This window comes from Ceratotherium simum, chromosome 31 (genome assembly GCF_057802395.1).
Source record: "Ceratotherium simum simum isolate JZ-2026a chromosome 31, ASM5780239v1, whole genome shotgun sequence".
NCBI lineage: Eukaryota > Metazoa > Chordata > Mammalia > Perissodactyla > Rhinocerotidae > Ceratotherium > Ceratotherium simum.
Genome location: NC_141930.1, coordinates 7,345,914 through 7,361,780, shown reverse-complemented (window position 1 = coordinate 7,361,780; position 15,867 = coordinate 7,345,914). Strand labels below are relative to the sequence as shown.

Genomic DNA, 15,867 nt, shown 5'->3' with positions numbered 1-15,867 from the left:
AAGTTTTAACTTGATTAGCCAGCATAATCAGGAAGATGGCAGACTAATGTCTCAAGAACCCATCTTCAAGGATTACAGAATCTTGAGGCAGTTATATAGGGAAAATGGGGAGTGAGGAGGGGGTCCAGGGATGTTGGTCTCCAGGCATGATGGGCTCCAGGCATCACCTTGTTCCATTCTTCTGTCAGCTGTGATGGATACCTTGTAGGTGTGTTTCCCACCTGTGGTCATCCTGTTCCTGGAGAGAAACTCACAGAACAAAGTTTTAATTTATCAGGCTATTGGGGAGTACATACGTAAGTGGAGGCCATAAATCAGGAGAGCATGTGAATTTTTTGGAGTACATGCAGAGCAGTGAGTAGTCACAGAGAGGAGGGGCTGGGGCCATTTTGCATAACAAGATGGTCTCACCTATGCTCACGCACGGCTCAGTGTCCCCTGTGCTGATACAAGGAAATCATAGAGGTTCTATGACTGGGAGCTGGGCTGGTGCTGGGGATGGCGTGGAAGAAAGCAGTGGGTGTCTAACTGCACAACCCTCTAGTTCTCATACGGGCTGAGCTATAAAGCTCTGTCTCCACTGCTCATTCAGTTAATTGATGAAATAATCATGGCCAGGAGTGACCAAGAAAACATTCAGATGTGATGTGTAAGCTATTTACTAAGGCAGGACATTTTTATTTTAGAAAGAATCTTCTTAAGAAATTGAAGAGAAAATCCTAATATTTGGAGGCACTCATCCTGGATGTCTGAGGGTTCCAGTACTTGAGTATTTTGGCTTCCATTGGTGGAATACTTCTCTGTGCACGGTGATGTGTTATTTTAGGTAATTCTCCCAGTAGCCCCATGATGTAGGAACTTCTGTGAACCAGGCAGTAGGCCATGAGTCATAGTGCTCCCCACCCCAGCTAAGGCTGATTGGACTAGGAGCAGATAAAGATATTGTGCAAGCTAGGCTAATTAGTTTTCCTCTCTTTTATTATTATTCCCATTGTAAGGATGAGATGTATAAAGGTTAAACCACTTGTCCAGTTATTTATCCTGTAAGAGGCAAAACTTGAATTTGTGCCCAAGTCTGTTGAACTCCAAAGCCAGCTACCTTGCTGCACATATACATATGCTTGGCTTTTGTAGGTGAATATATCAAGTTCTAGTGGACATTGTCTTATCCCAGGGGAAGGTCTTCAGGCTGGCTTGGTACCAGAATAGACATTGTCTTTCCTCTTTGCTGGGCTCGGTCTACATCCCTGGGACAACAGGACCAGCGCACAGGGTGAGCAGCTAATGTGTCTGGGCGGTCACTGCCAAGGGAATAGGTTTCAGTTGTAATCACTGGGGCTGAACTCTAGAGGAGAGATGTGTCTTCCACATGTTTCTAAAAATAGCCTTGATGGTGAACAGTTGATATGGGGAAGATATCCATTTGGTTTTAAGTTATTTTTACAACTGTAGATAAAACCTCAAACCCTCTAACCCCAATGAGCCTTTCTTGGGTATAAGTTATCTTTCACTTAAATAAACAGTCCTCCAATAGAAGCAGATACACAAAAACTTTTATTAAGTGGAAGTTAGACTTCATGGTAATTGACCAGTTACAAGTGCATTTAAATTCATGTCTGTGGACACTGTAGAAATCAGAAAGGTCTTATTGAAAGTCCAGTGTTCTGGCTTGGCAGGTGCCAGCGCAAACCAACGTAGAACCATACACTCGGTAAGCACAGGTGAACAATGATGTCAAACTAGATTGGCAACACCATATTCATCGTTACAGCTAAGCATTACAGAACATGAAAGTCCAAAGACCAGAAGACTATTACTAAAGAGATTCTTACTATAAGCCTTGACTTCTACTTAAATGCTTCCATAGGACCAATGTAGCACATCCTCAACTCTGGGGGGACAGCGCCATTTCTATATTTTACAGCTAAATGGGCCACAGAAACTGTAAACATTCAGTGGCCCTCCTGATGCCCCGTCCCCTGGGGGAAAGAGCAGTTTACTTCAGTTTAACTGGTGTGAACATTTTATATTGTAAATCTTCAGTCTGACATTTTTCTTCTATTTCAATTAGCACCAGTTTATTTTAAATATTTTTCCTGGTGTTAAATATATAGGAAACATTTTTTTTTTTAAACCAACACACACAGTTCCAAACAATGGAAAGCAAAAAACATTCAAAAAGTTGTTTTAGAGAACAGCATTGAGAAAAACAACACCATTTAAACATTCGACAGATCTATGTACAACGTGGCAGAAGCTGGCAGGGAGCACGGCCGAGGCACAGTCACGTAGAAGGGTTATTAACCTGAGCCTCCGCAGGCTGTATTTACAGTCAGATAGGTATTCAGAAATGTAGGATCAGAAGATCTGAATTTGGCTAAAAATCATATAAAAAGACACATCCCCAACCCCTAATAACTTCTAAATAGGTAGCAAACACATCCAGTATAACCATAAGTACCAGGTTTAGAAGTGCATCTTTCTGTATTTTACATACAAACAGTTGAGACACTTTCTCAAAGGACATAGAAGAGAACCGGAATGGCAGAGAAATGGAGTTCTTTATTTCCACATTGTCAGATGAAGGAAAGAATATTTTTTCATGCTGAGTAATGCAGTAAAGCACTGATTAAGGAGCAAAGATCTATTACTAGAGGAAAAGATTTCATGGAAATATAAAATCAACAAGAGGGCTGAAGAAATGTCTATTCTATATGGACTTTCCAAAAATATAAGTAATTATCTCCATGTAATTTTGAAAAAAAAAGATCACAGATTTGCTTTGCTGGACAATATTTTTATATTTTGTTCTTTGAAACTATATAACCCAAACCCTTTGGAGAACAGTTTTTTTCTTAGATTGAGAATTAAACACAACAGACACAACCTGTGCTCTATTTATTCAATGCAAAATACATTAACTTTATGCAGTTCTGTTTGCTGGTTAATCCAGTGTTTCTAGAACATCCACCTTTAAAGAGCTGGGCATGTTTTATAACAGCCAACATTTCCCATTTCTGCTTAAGAAGTAAAATATAAACCATTTCCCATTTATTCACCATAACGGCTGAATTTGTTTAGAGGCTGAAGTTTCAATGCTGTCTGTAAAAACATCAGCTAGAAGAATACAGATGGGAGTCCCACATAACGATATGCGTTCAAGTTTATTTTGAATAATTTGCAGTTGTGATAAGTCTCTATGAAAAAAATTTACTTGGATTCGATACAAAATACACCGTACTCTTTGAAAATGCATAGTTTGTAACTTTATACATTCATTCACTAATATTAAAGACTTTTGTAAGCAAGTACTTACCTCCAAATGGTGGTAAGATTGTATTTCAAAAGATCTCTCAAAACTGGATAGCATTGCCACATTGCTTTTGAATTCATGCCCAGTTACAAGTTAACGCCTGTCATGGTAACACTAGCGTCGCACAGGAAGGACTGCTTCCTTCTCTCCAGTCTGCCCTTCTCTTTACTTGTTTAGCAGGCACTAAAAAGCAATGCATTTCCACTAAATACCCCATTTCAAATATTTTATAATTTCCTTTTAATATTTTAGATTTGGTATAGAAAACAATTCAAAAGATGGCTTAATTTTTAAAAGTAGAGTTTTTAAAAAATCTTATCACGGACTATGGGCCACAGAGGTTTTGTGGTAACGGTTTTCCTCACTCCCCAGCCCCCTCATTTGAAAAGATGACCACAGGCCACTCGGCTGCCGCGTCTGGTGATAGTCACGAACCCTTTGGGACTTAGCGATTTTTCTTATCCTGAGTTCTTCTTCTAAGTATATAGATTTTGATACACGAAACACTTTGGAAACTACACTAGAGTCTGGTTATTCCAGAGAGCATATGTTTAAATGGCTGACCATCATCCAACCACTAATTACAAAAATAGGAATTTTAGGTCGTGTTGTAGGAAAATATTGATTCATGACATTTTTCTTAAACATATATGATCCACATTCCTGGGTTATTTTACACCCAGGGTGTTTTCAGTTATTGAAGTCATGGACAAGTGCATTTTGGGGTACTGAGCTCTTCCCTAAAAATCTAAATCTATTCTAAAGCTTTCCACTAGTGCTCAAGAGGTTCCCCAACAGTCAGGATACTTTGGAAGAAGGGGCTTTGCTGTCATCACAGGGCTTGGTCAAGTCACAGTTATCGATTTCCAATTAGCAGAATATAGGAAAAAACATATAAAAAGCAAAGCAAGGGTTTGTAATCTGCAAAGTGATGCATCATTTTGGGGGGGGGGGATAGTTTATGATTACCCTACGCTGTAGATCCCTGAGGGCTAATTCCAACTCTGGAGCCACTGGCCCAAAAAGCTCTCCCTCTTTCCTGTCTTGGCCATCTGTGCCCAAAACATGGGAGGGGGGCACCACTGGGGGAGGGACAAGTGCTTAACAACGTGAGTGGATTGGAGTAGTTTTCTCTTTGCATAAATATAAAGTTAAAACAATTACCCCCTGCAGGAGTCACTTCCTCTTCCCATAATACAGGCTGATTCAGTTTTCCTGCTGTGTAATCGGGGCAGAGGGCAGGGCCTGGTGTGATTACACATGAGGCGCTCTTCCCCTGCCTCCTTGTCGGCTCTGATGGCTCCATCACTTCCACGTGGGAGGGACTGGTGGGAGGTGACTTGCTTGGCGGGCTTTGACTTCAAGTAAGAGGATTAGATATCAGCCTCATGATTCTTCATCTGTGGATCTGAGTGAATCTTTCATGATGAGTGTGGCAGGTTGTGGTGACCGACGTGCTTTCTGAATGAATGACCACCAAAAACCGTTCAGACAGATAGAAATTCTTCCCCCAAGGGAGGGGGCAGCCTCACTGACTGAGCCTAACACACCAGTCACAGTAATAGTCATCCCCTTGGACCTTAGTTTAGGAGTGCGAAATCAGCATCACAGAAGCAATGTGTAATCTGGGGCTTCTGGAAGTGGACGTACATAATAACAGTGTGGCCTCGAGCTCAGGTGGATGGGGGCACAGAGGGGGTGGTGACATGTCACCAGCGAATGCGAGGTGGGTGCTAAGATGGGGAAAAGACTAATAACCAGAATGAGGACTGTTCTCTCTCTCTCAAAGCTCAATTTCTTCTCCAGAGTGCTGTTTTTCCTCTTTAGTCAGGGGTGGAGAGAGAATTCAGAAGAAAACAGATGAGCAACTTTTTTTTTTTTTTAAAAGAAAATTTCATTCTTTAATGACAGCTCGCTTGCCTTTTTCAGGAGTTGCTTTCTACTCTGGCTAATTTCCTGAATTAAAAATTTAGGGAATTGTCCCTAGTAAGTAAATTAATTAGACTTGAGAATTAATTTTTAACATTTTCATAATATAAATAAAGGGGATCGTCTCTTTGGAAGCCGGCAGTTAATAATTACACGGATGGTGCCCAAGATGAAACATTTCTTGAAAACAAGGACTACAATTTAAGCATTGAATTCACAATGTCCACCTCCTCTCGAAATCTATAGTTATCTTCTTTTGGGACCGTAGCTTTCTTCTTGTCCCCTAAAGCTTGGGTCCTTTTAAGTCCTGCTCCTGTCTTGGCATTGGTGCTAACCATTGCAAAACGGGCTTCTTTTCCAGCAGAGGAGGCAGTGCTCATCTGTCTCCTCCTCCAGCACTGTATTTTTTGTTGTTAGTGCCATTGAGTGAATTCTCACTCCTAGTGACCCTCTGTACAGTGGAGCAGAACCCTGCCTAGACCTTCTGTACCAGGCTCTCACCTTCCAGTGCCAAATCAGATGAATGCTCTGCTGCTCTTCATAGGGTTTTCATGGCCAATTTTTTCGGAAGTGGGTGGCCGGGTTCTTCTTCCTAGTCTGTCTAGTCTGGAAGCTCCACTGAAACCTGCCCACCATGGGTGACCCTGCTGGTATTTGAAATTCTGGTGGCACAGCTTTCGGCATCACACCAACACGCAGCCCTCACAGTATGACAACCGACAGATGCGTGGTGTGGGCCCCTGGCTGGGAAACGAACCTGGGCCACAGTGGTAAGAGTGCTGAATCTTAGCCACTAGATTGCCAGGAAACATAATAAAAGTATCATTTATCAAAAAGCCTGTTAATGAAGTAGGTTTCGGGCCAAAATGGTTTAGGCCCCTTCTAGCTCCACGACTAAACTCCCTGTGAGTGGCTTTACCCTAAACTCAAGATGTGAAACCTGGTAAAGTAACAGAAGAAGGGTCAGATGAAATCCATTCGTGTATTGGACAGCCTTTTAATCACTCACAAGGACAGAAATCTCCGGCATTGCCAAGGCTGTTTAAATTGCACTCGTATTTCAGTACCACTTAACTATATTACCAGGTGTTTGCAGCTTTGAGTTGACAGCACTTTTCAATTTGATCATTACAGATTGTAAGTTTGAGCTGTTTTTAAATTTTCTGGCATTGATTTAAATTTACATGGGTAGCAAATGTTGAATATTTGCAGCAAAATAACTATTTCTCAAAGAGTCAAAGCTTCTACTCAGAACATAGCATTAGCTACTAAAACTCCTATAATTAACCACGTAGATGGTCGGAACTTATGGAACAGGGGCACGGTAGCTACCCTGAAGGGCTGCATTTGGGGATGATTTCATAGTTGGCATTTGACAATGTGACTGAGTGGGCTCTTTACTTCTGTGCTGAAAGACCTGGATTGAAAGGATGGGGAGAGAACATAGTGGGTCCCTGGTCTTCTTAGGTCTAGAGTCATTCTGGAAGACTGTGGTCCGAGCCAGCCCTTTAACAAGCCCCTTCCCTCCTTGCAGGCAGTAATGAGGCCGACTCAGAGACTCAAGACTACTCCGGGCGGGCCTTGGAGGTGGGTGATGGTGATCCTAATATTCCTGCTCCACACTGGGTTCTCAGGAAGGTCAAATGAAATGGGGTATTTAAAAGAGACATACTTTATTGTGTATGTGAAAGGGTTAATGGTTTTCCCAGCGCCGTCAGGACTCTGGTGTGAGACGCAGTCTGAAATAACTTATTCCATCCAAATGGAGGAAGTGACTTCAATTTTTTCCATGACACATTTATTCCCATTTTGTCTTTGCCCTCAGACGAAGATGCTAGGTTTTCTATGTGGAAAAACTCCATTCTGAGGTTGGTGGACACTCTAAAGTACCTAAGTATCTACCATTCTGAAGGATTTTGCCCTGTCAGAGGTGAAACAAGGGAAATTTTACCCCGGAACGAAAACTCATGAGGCGGGATGGAGCGGGGAGTGTGGAGGGGTTGGCAGAGGGCTTTGGCACAAAGAGGCAACGTGTGCTATCTTAGACTGCAGGGGCTCCTGGCTGCCTTCTCTGAAGGCGCAGGCTGCTCTTTGCCAGCCCCTCATCACAGTGGTCACGGCAGTGAAGACAGTAAGAAAGTCAGGATTACAGTTCTTCGATGCTTTGGGGCATGGCCTGGGTGTGCCAGAAGGAGGCAGAGTGAGAGCTGGGTAAGACTTCAGCATCTTTTGATCCGAGGCAAAGCTAGTTGAAGGATATTATATTTCTGTATTCAAGTGTTCTCAGGGGATGACTTCTTGGGGAGAACAGACCTCTTTCCCTTCTTTGATTTTAGCTGCCCAGATAGTGCCAACATGTGAGTTCGTGGGGATGATGGAGGAACTTGACCTGATGGCCATGGCATGTGAAATCTGCTTCCCTCAACAGTTGAAACTGGTGGCCAAAGGCTGCATCCGCCCACATACGGGCTCTCTTTGGTCTGCCTAGTGTCAGCCAAGAATCTGAGTTAGCTGTCAACACTTAAATGTCAGGTGACATCATATGTCCAAGTCAGATGGTCAGCAGCCCAGTGCCTGATTTCTGTGTGGTTCTGATTGTCTAGAGCTGAGTGCGGGTCCCCCCTTCAAAGGGGGCATGTGTTCTCCGGTTCAGCACCATCGCCACCGTGCTCCCGTGTCCCTCCTCTGCCTGAGCTGAGTGGTTCATTTACAGAACCTGCCTGGCCCTTCTAAGGCATCTGCTCTATAACATTAGGAGGCTTCTATTTAAAGACGAAGCAAGACTCATTTGGTTCAAAACCATAAAGCAATAAACACTTCTTGGGGCCTTTAATGCTAACAGTGGAGATGTTTCAAGGGAATGAAGAGAGATTTGCAGACTGCCTCATCTCAGACACCGGGAGCCGAGGCTGTACTCGGTCTTCCCTAACTCCGTGCATTTTTAGTCTTCCCGTGTGCAGATTCTAAAGCCTATTTTAAAGCATAGTCTGAGTGACCCTATGGCCACCTTGCAGGAGGTGACTTGCCCAATGGGTATACGACCATTCTATCCCAGCTTTTCTTTTGATGTTATCTGCATACTTGGCTAATTAGCATTTGAATTATTAAAATCTTAGGGAAAAAAAGATGCTTTCTTGTTTTAACAGTGAGTGGGCTAGAAAAAGCTCTACAGTATTATGAAATGGATTTGGCAAAGCTCAGAATTATTTGTGCAGTTAATAAACTCTCCATGGCTCCCTTCCCTGTTTCCCGACTCTTGGGAATACAGTGACTTTCTGATCTCAACCTTGCGTGTCTGTGAAGTCTTTGTGTGAAAAATCAAGCACTTGTTCTGATAGGGAAATTCAAGTTATTTAGTTAGTGCCGAGGACAAAATTATTTTAAACACCATCGATCACCTAAGAATTCCATCTTTGGGCTTACCTACTATGATTTTAGAAATTTCCACCAAATGATACTTGCTAGTTAAATGCGGGTTTGTGGTTCTGGCAGGTCAAGTGGTAAGCTTATCTTTGCAACAGAATCTATCATTTTACACTAAAGAATTTACAAGAATATTTCCCCATTGCCTATAAGCATATCTACTAACATCTTTTATTTATTTTTTTTGTGAGGAAGATCAGCCCTGAGCTAACATCCATGCCAATCCTCCTCTTTTTGCTGAGGAAGACTGGCCCTGGGCTAACACCCCTGCCGATCTTCCTCCACTTTATATGGGACGCCGCCTCAGCATGGCCTGACAAGCAGTGCGTCGGTGCGCGCCTGGGATCTGAACCCTGGCCGCCAGCAGCGGAGCACGCGCGCTTAACCGCTACGCCATGGGGCTGGCGCCATCTACTAACATCTTTTAGATTTAAGATACAGAGGATGATTCTTAAAGTGTCTTTTTTCCCTAATACTTTGAAAACACGCTGGTAATGATAAAGGAGTAGCTGATACGTATATCTTGATTCTGCTGTAATTATCTTCCCATCTGATCTGCATTTCTACCCTTGCTGCAGACGGTTAATTGAAAAGATAGACATGAAAACACTAGCTGAAAAGAGGCATAGCCCTTTGTTTGGAGAGCAGGAATTGCTTATAATATAAACACCTCCTGTCTGGTAAAATTCTGTATTTTAAAAAATAAGCTACAATGTATAAAACCAAGGTTGTTTCTCAGAAAATGTTCATGTTCTTTGTGATTACAAAACACTGCATCTTGTAAAATATTTTCAGTTCTGTTCACTTGAGAAGGTAAGTACTAATGCTTCTTATAAAAAAAGGTGTCATGTCTCTTAGAATTATCGAAGCCTAAGCAGTATATATCTTGTCTTATTTGGAAAATTAAGTTATAATTGTGACTGTATTTCAGATTACATTTTGATACAACACATTACCATTGTGATTCTCAGACCCACAAGAAAAGTTATAAAACATGAGATTGTCTTCAAAAAAAAGAGGAACTATTTACAAAACAGGACCAGAAGTAAAATTCCCATTTTGATTTCTGGTTCTATGATAGATACACCTTTTTAAAGCATGTAGATAATTGGATATGGGCTTTTTCCAAGTCAGTCACAATAAGCAAACCAGTTGATCTTAAATACATTTTATACTTTCTTGCTCTATTGGTGTGCATTACTTACGGACACAGTTGATACCAAAAGTGCTCATCTCATTTTATTTACTGACTTCTGGTTTGACTAGTTATAATGCAAAAAGACACACCCGAAACAGCTCCATATGGAGGCATCCCCACAGGTAGGAGGAACAAGGAGAGTGTGTGTGCCGCTGGTAGGGTTATTTCCTTAGAGAAATGAAATTTCCAGTTGACCCTTGTACCCAGTGCTTTCTCCAAAATGATCCACATCCTCATCCATATTCATGACTCCTGCTCTGTTTCCACTCATTTGTATGCACAAATTCTTCCCTGCGTTCATACGAATCAATGCTACAACTGATGTGGTCATTAGAAATTCTACAGGGTCATGAGAAAAAGCAGCACCTTGTCCACAGAAGTCCTTAAGGAAGTTTGCTCCTTAACATGCTATTAAAGCAAAATGCACATCTTTAACGGCTTCGCCTACATAATTCTGCTTATAGCTAATAATCAGTCATCCAACCAGATGATTATACAAAGGAACACAAAGGCTTCATATTCACAATTACATTCAGAAAAAGCCTTACACAAGTCTGTGATTACCCCCAGGGACTGTGCCTGGGGTTTCAAAGGTCAGCTTTAGACTGCAGCTCAGCTACAAAGAAACAGCTCTTTTCCACAGAGCATTCCTCTACACCTCAAGAAGTTGGTACTGCCCAGTTCATGTAAATTTGTCTCGAAACAAATGTTCATTGAAAAAAAAAAAATTGTTCTAACTAGAGAAGACTCTAGAGATAATAAAAGTCTTTCTAGTCTTAGGATCCTCCAGATCTGTTTTTCACATACCCTTTAATTTTCCCTGAGGAAATGAATATTATTTACAGTATTTTGCTACTATTCTCAAGGTATTCTCTCCTATATGTACAATTCTTGCCACTTTCCTCTAAACATGCTCGAGTGAATGCTGCACTTTCGTTTTCCAATGGAGTCTGATGGGGGAGAAAGTGGATTCAGCGGCGCCAGCTAATGCAGAACCCAGGGCTGCTTTCAAAGGTGTGGCTTGGTGACACCAGAGACAGCCGACTTAAACTCAAATGATCTTGAAATCTGACAGAGGGCATTTCAGTTTCAGAAATCTTTTGCAACATACATGTAACTCTATCTTTAAAACGTTTTCGGAAAGCTCAAGAACCGTTAACAAGCATCATGTCTCTATTGCAACATGGTTATGACTGGACAAGGAATCGTCTCATCAAGGGCACCTTGGTGGTGCCCGGAGCTGCTGACAGGCGCTTCGCAGCTGCGCACGCACCTTCCTGGTCAGAAACCCACTGCCCTCTTCCTGACTCTGGCTTTTGCCAACCAAGGGAGGAAACTTTCCATCGAGTGAGCGGAGAGAAGTCCATGCCCACTAGAGACACGGACGGCAGTCTCGCATCCCCAGCTGGAGCTGCTTCCCTTAAGGGAGGTCTCTTCTTGCCTCAGGCAGCCGCTCCCAGAGGGAGAACAAGGCAGGTCCCTTGGAGGTGCCCGGGGACAGTCACCACTGGCCAATCAGCATTAAGCAGATGAGCTGGAGCCACATGTCCACAGGCCCCTTGTATCTCCTCTCTGGTCCCCGAGCCACTTGCTACCCGGGTGTTTTCTTCAAGTTGTCACACTACCACCCACAAATTAGGTGCGTGTCCTCTGGGAAGGACTAAGGCTAGAAACCACTGCCTGATGAACTCTCTGCTTTGCAGCTCTCTGGAGAAGGCTTGCCCATCACCGTGAAATGCCTTCTTTGGAGAGAGATGAGAAATCTTTTCTGAAGAAAGGGGTATCAAGGGAGAGAAAAGTCAAAAGGCTACAACAGGCCTTATTTCGACATATTTTGGGACCGAATCCGTTGTATTGCTATTCCTTTTGTGCAGACACGTCTCTGAGGTCCCCGTGATGGACAAGGCTCCAGCGAAGCCACCAGCATGCTGAGGGCTTCCCTTCCCTCCCCTCCCGCCTCCCCCTGCCAAATGAAGACATAAAAGAACATGGTACCATAGAGACGGCATAAAATGAATGTTGGGCTTAATTTGGCACTTTGTCTCGTTCCAAAATACAACAAAATAGCTCTACGTGTTTTTTCTTTTTAATTTTAGCTTTTACGATCAGTGCTGTATATTGCAATTCATAGCTTTCTGGGTGGCGTGCAAGAAGTTTAATCCCTTTTCTTCAGAGCCAGCCAGGCGTCCCCTAGTTATTACAGGCCTTGGTACAGGGGCTGGGTTTCTGTGTGTGCAGGAAGGTGCTGAGGGTCTCTGCACACCTGGAAGCCAGAGAAGAGGGTACACAGAGCCCCGGGCTGGCCTGCAGAAAGGAGCCCCCCATGTGGGTGGGAGATGTAGAAGAATATGTGTAAAGAAGCCTTTAGAAGGAGAAGAAATCCCAGGGAGGTTGCATTCAGCTCTACGCTTCTGCTTTGAAAACCAGGTAAGGGCTGAGCTGGGCTCATCCAGGCCAGAGCTCAGAACTAGTCATGGGCTGGATCTCTGGGGGCAGAGCCACAGAGCCTCGCTCCAGGACTGCCCCACAGCAAAGCTCGCTCCCTCCTCCTGTCCCAAAGTTCTTGGCAGGGATGGAGTTAGCCCCTCATCGCTTTAATCTTTTTTGATTAGTGACTTAATCCAAGGATCGAGGGCCAGGGAGCTTTGCTGAAGAGAAAATCTCCAGGATGCTCCAGGATTGCACCCCAACCATCCTTTACGTCCACGGTGAACGTGCTACGTGGTTGAGCAGCCCTGGACTCACTGGGGCCCCTGGGCAATCCATCCAAAACTCAGGGCCTCCTGGACCACGCCAGAGCATCACCTCACAGCAGAGCGTGCCTGAAGGTGAAGCGACAGGACACCAGGGAGGAGAAAAGATATGCCAGGGTGGAGGATGTATACACATTTCTGCAATTACAAACACGCCCTTTCCTGGCTGACCTCTAAGTACTAAAACACGTATTATAGCTGCTGCTGTGGCTAGTACTGATTGGTATTCATGATGTGAAGCTAAATGAAGCTCCTTTTCTACTCTCTTAAAATAAGTGTTTTTAAAGAAAAAATAAATGAAGGAGGAAAACAGGATCTCTTTCAAAAAATAGTGTTTAAAAAGTCCTATGCGAGTTTAAAAAATAAAATTGCGAAAATAGATGAATGCACAGTTTGTGGACGTTACACTGTAGAACCACTTTACATTTCCCTCACTTATTAAAACAAAGATAATCTGTTATTACTTGATGCCTTCTTTCTACTCTTTAAAAAAAAGTGTATGTACAATCTCTAAACATATATTAAACTTTCCTCTGTGCAATTTCATTGAACATTCCTATGGCTGATCCTAGGCCCTTGTCCCGACATGATCCTAGGCCCTTGTCCCGACACAGTGCATCCTGGAAGGTGCTCTTACTTCTTTGCATAGGTATAGGAGACATAACTCTTTAGCAGGGCAATGGAGAGTAGGGTAGAGAATTAGCCTATTCATAGGGCTTGACAACTACCCCCCTCCCCGCACCACTACCACCAAAACAAACAAACAAACATACCAGGCTGGAAAGCCCGATACCTGGAACACAGTGTAAGCCCTGGTCCTACTAAATTCAGAGATTCCTATACCAACACGCATTTTCCTTTTGGTGTTCTGTATGCTCCCTTCTGAGTGAATTCTTAATGATAGCTCCAATATTTTTATAAGAAAAATAAAGGTTTAAACCTTCCATTTACCCATATAGTGTTTACATTATTCATTAACCCATCTCCCAGACATGCTAAAGCATACAACCTGTGAAAGTGCACTCAGCATGGACGCTGGCTTGTCGACCACGCGTGACTTTCTGAACAGCCCCGGACGCGTAGGCTGTGCTCTGCTGTATACAGCAAACTCGCTAGGATGGGTGGAGTTCTCTCCCTTTTCTGAAACCAGTCAGGGTAGAGTTTTGAGGCAAGGCCCGTCGACCCATCAACCCGGCAATGACTTTGTCAGACAAGCGGGGACGAACAGATGGGAGCTGCGGTGTGCAGCACGTCCCTGAAAGAAGCGTCGAGGCTTGCCCAGATGGCCACCTGTTCTCCATCGCGCTGCAGCAGGTGGAGAATGAGCTGTGTCGCCTTGTGGGGAAGGGCTTCTTATCAATCCAAGGAAGGCTCCTCGATGTTTCCAACAGCGACAGCCGGAGGTCCTGAACTCAGCTGGGGGCTGACGTCTGCTTGTGGATTCCGTCGTCAACTTCTTTTCCAGCTTATGCCACCTGGGGCCCTTCAAGCTAACAGCTCTACCGTGGTTAAGTTTGGGGCCATTCTTCAAAAGAAAACAGTCAAACAGAAAAGGACATAGAAGAGATACCCAGCGTGCTGCCCTTCCTGGCAACACATCATGATGTCTACTGCTCCAAATGGAAAACAGGGAAAAGACCACTCACAACGAAAGCAGGTACTGTTCTTTGTACAAACGCTACCCAATATCGTGTAGCTTTTTCGTGGGTTTCAAAAAAAAAATCTCAGAAACGGCGTTATTCAGACAGCTTATCAAAATATGCCTCCTTTCTAGGTAAAATGGACTTTCTTGGTTCGATTGCTACGGAAGTCCCCAGTTTTCAGACCGAGACATACAGCAAGTAAGTTGACTTTTCTTTGTAAGGAAAAAAAAGCAGTTACAGCTGCTCGAGGCTGGGCTGTCAGCAAGAACAGGAAGGTGGTGACCTTGTGCTGATTTATTTTTTTTGCTGTAATTCCACCAAGGATCCTGGAGGTGCTTTTCCTGGGCTTCAAGTGTATTTTAGTTCGGAAGGAAAAGTGCGTTCCAGTACCTGCAGCGGACGGCGAGGGCAGGAGTCCTCTGGGCGGCCGGTGCCTGCGCTCTGCCCCTCAGTCGATGAACCTCTGGCAGGCCTTCTTCCAGCGGCAGGCCGTGCACCACAGGTCTCGGTTCTCCATGCCGTACACCTTCCTGCACTTCTTGCCCTCGCCCCTGGGCTTCCTGGAAGACAGAGAAGGAAAATGCGTTCAGTGGGAGGAATTCAGTGGGCATTCTAGGGAGGGCTCGAAATCCCTTGCAAGACCGAGATAAAAGCTTAGGGAACATCATAGGCGTTCTCACTGCGTCCGGACACTCACGTGCGCTGGAGGTTTCCAGGCCACCACTCAGCTGTGACAATTTGTTACCATAACTCTGACGCTTCTCTCTATCCCTTTGTGGACGTGTCCATTTGGCCTTCTTCATAAAACGGAATTAAGCAAGTAAATACGAGAAACACCATAGAGAGCGTTACTCTGTCAAGTTTTTAAATATGTACTTTCAGGCCGGCCCCGTGGCTTAGTGGTTAAGTGCGCGCACTCCGCTGCTGGCGGCCCGGGTTCGGGTCCCGGGCGCGCATCAACACACCGCTTCTCCGGCCATGCTGAGGCTGTGTCCCACATACAGCAACTAGAAGGATGTGCAACTATGACATACAAATATCTACTGGGGCTTTGGGGGAAAAAAATAAATAAATAAAAATCTTAAAAAAAAAAAAATAAATAAATAAATATGTACTTTCGAGTGCTCTCTTGCTTCTCAAATTTCTAGCATTCTGGTTAAGGGAATCCTCCTTAATCTGGATTAAAAACTGTATCTTGTGGTTGGTTATATACAGAGGTTAATGCAACATGGCTTTAAATAGCCCCAGGAATCACCATGACCTACGCTGCTAGAAAACTTCCTGCAAACTGTCACCCCGAAAAGACAACAAATTTTCATTAATAGTTAGTGGATGGGGAAAACCATAGGAATGAAAGAAAGGGGGTTTCGTCCATTCCGGGGAAATTTCATGGAAGGTCGTCTCTCTGCTTTCTCTTTTCCTTGCTGTTGTCCTATTTTCAGGTCATTCCCACGCGATGAGGGGTGTGGAGTTTCGAGCAGTCGTACCTCAGGCCGACCGTCCCTCTGGGCGGGGAGGACAAGACCGTGTGGGTGTGCTGTCTCTGCTCTCCTGGGCCCACCGGGTGGCTATGCGTTGGAGACACCTGGTAAATACACGGAAAACAAG

General features: G+C 44.0%; 1 protein-coding gene across 1 annotated transcript in view; it reads right to left on the bottom strand.

Annotated features, from left to right (window-relative positions):
* Positions 1–1,531: 1,531 nt before the first annotated feature.
* Positions 1,532–15,867, bottom strand: part of ZNF704 (zinc finger protein 704) — a 215,040-nt gene continuing 200,704 nt past the window's right edge. Inside the window, exons 8-9 of the mRNA XM_087420403.1 lie at positions 15,747–15,844; positions 1,532–14,819 (exon numbers count right to left, since the gene is read on the bottom strand). Coding sequence (XP_087276529.1) covers positions 14,708–14,819; positions 15,747–15,844 — 210 coding nt within the window. The 3' untranslated portion in view covers positions 1,532–14,707. The remainder of the gene's footprint in view (positions 14,820–15,746; positions 15,845–15,867) is intronic.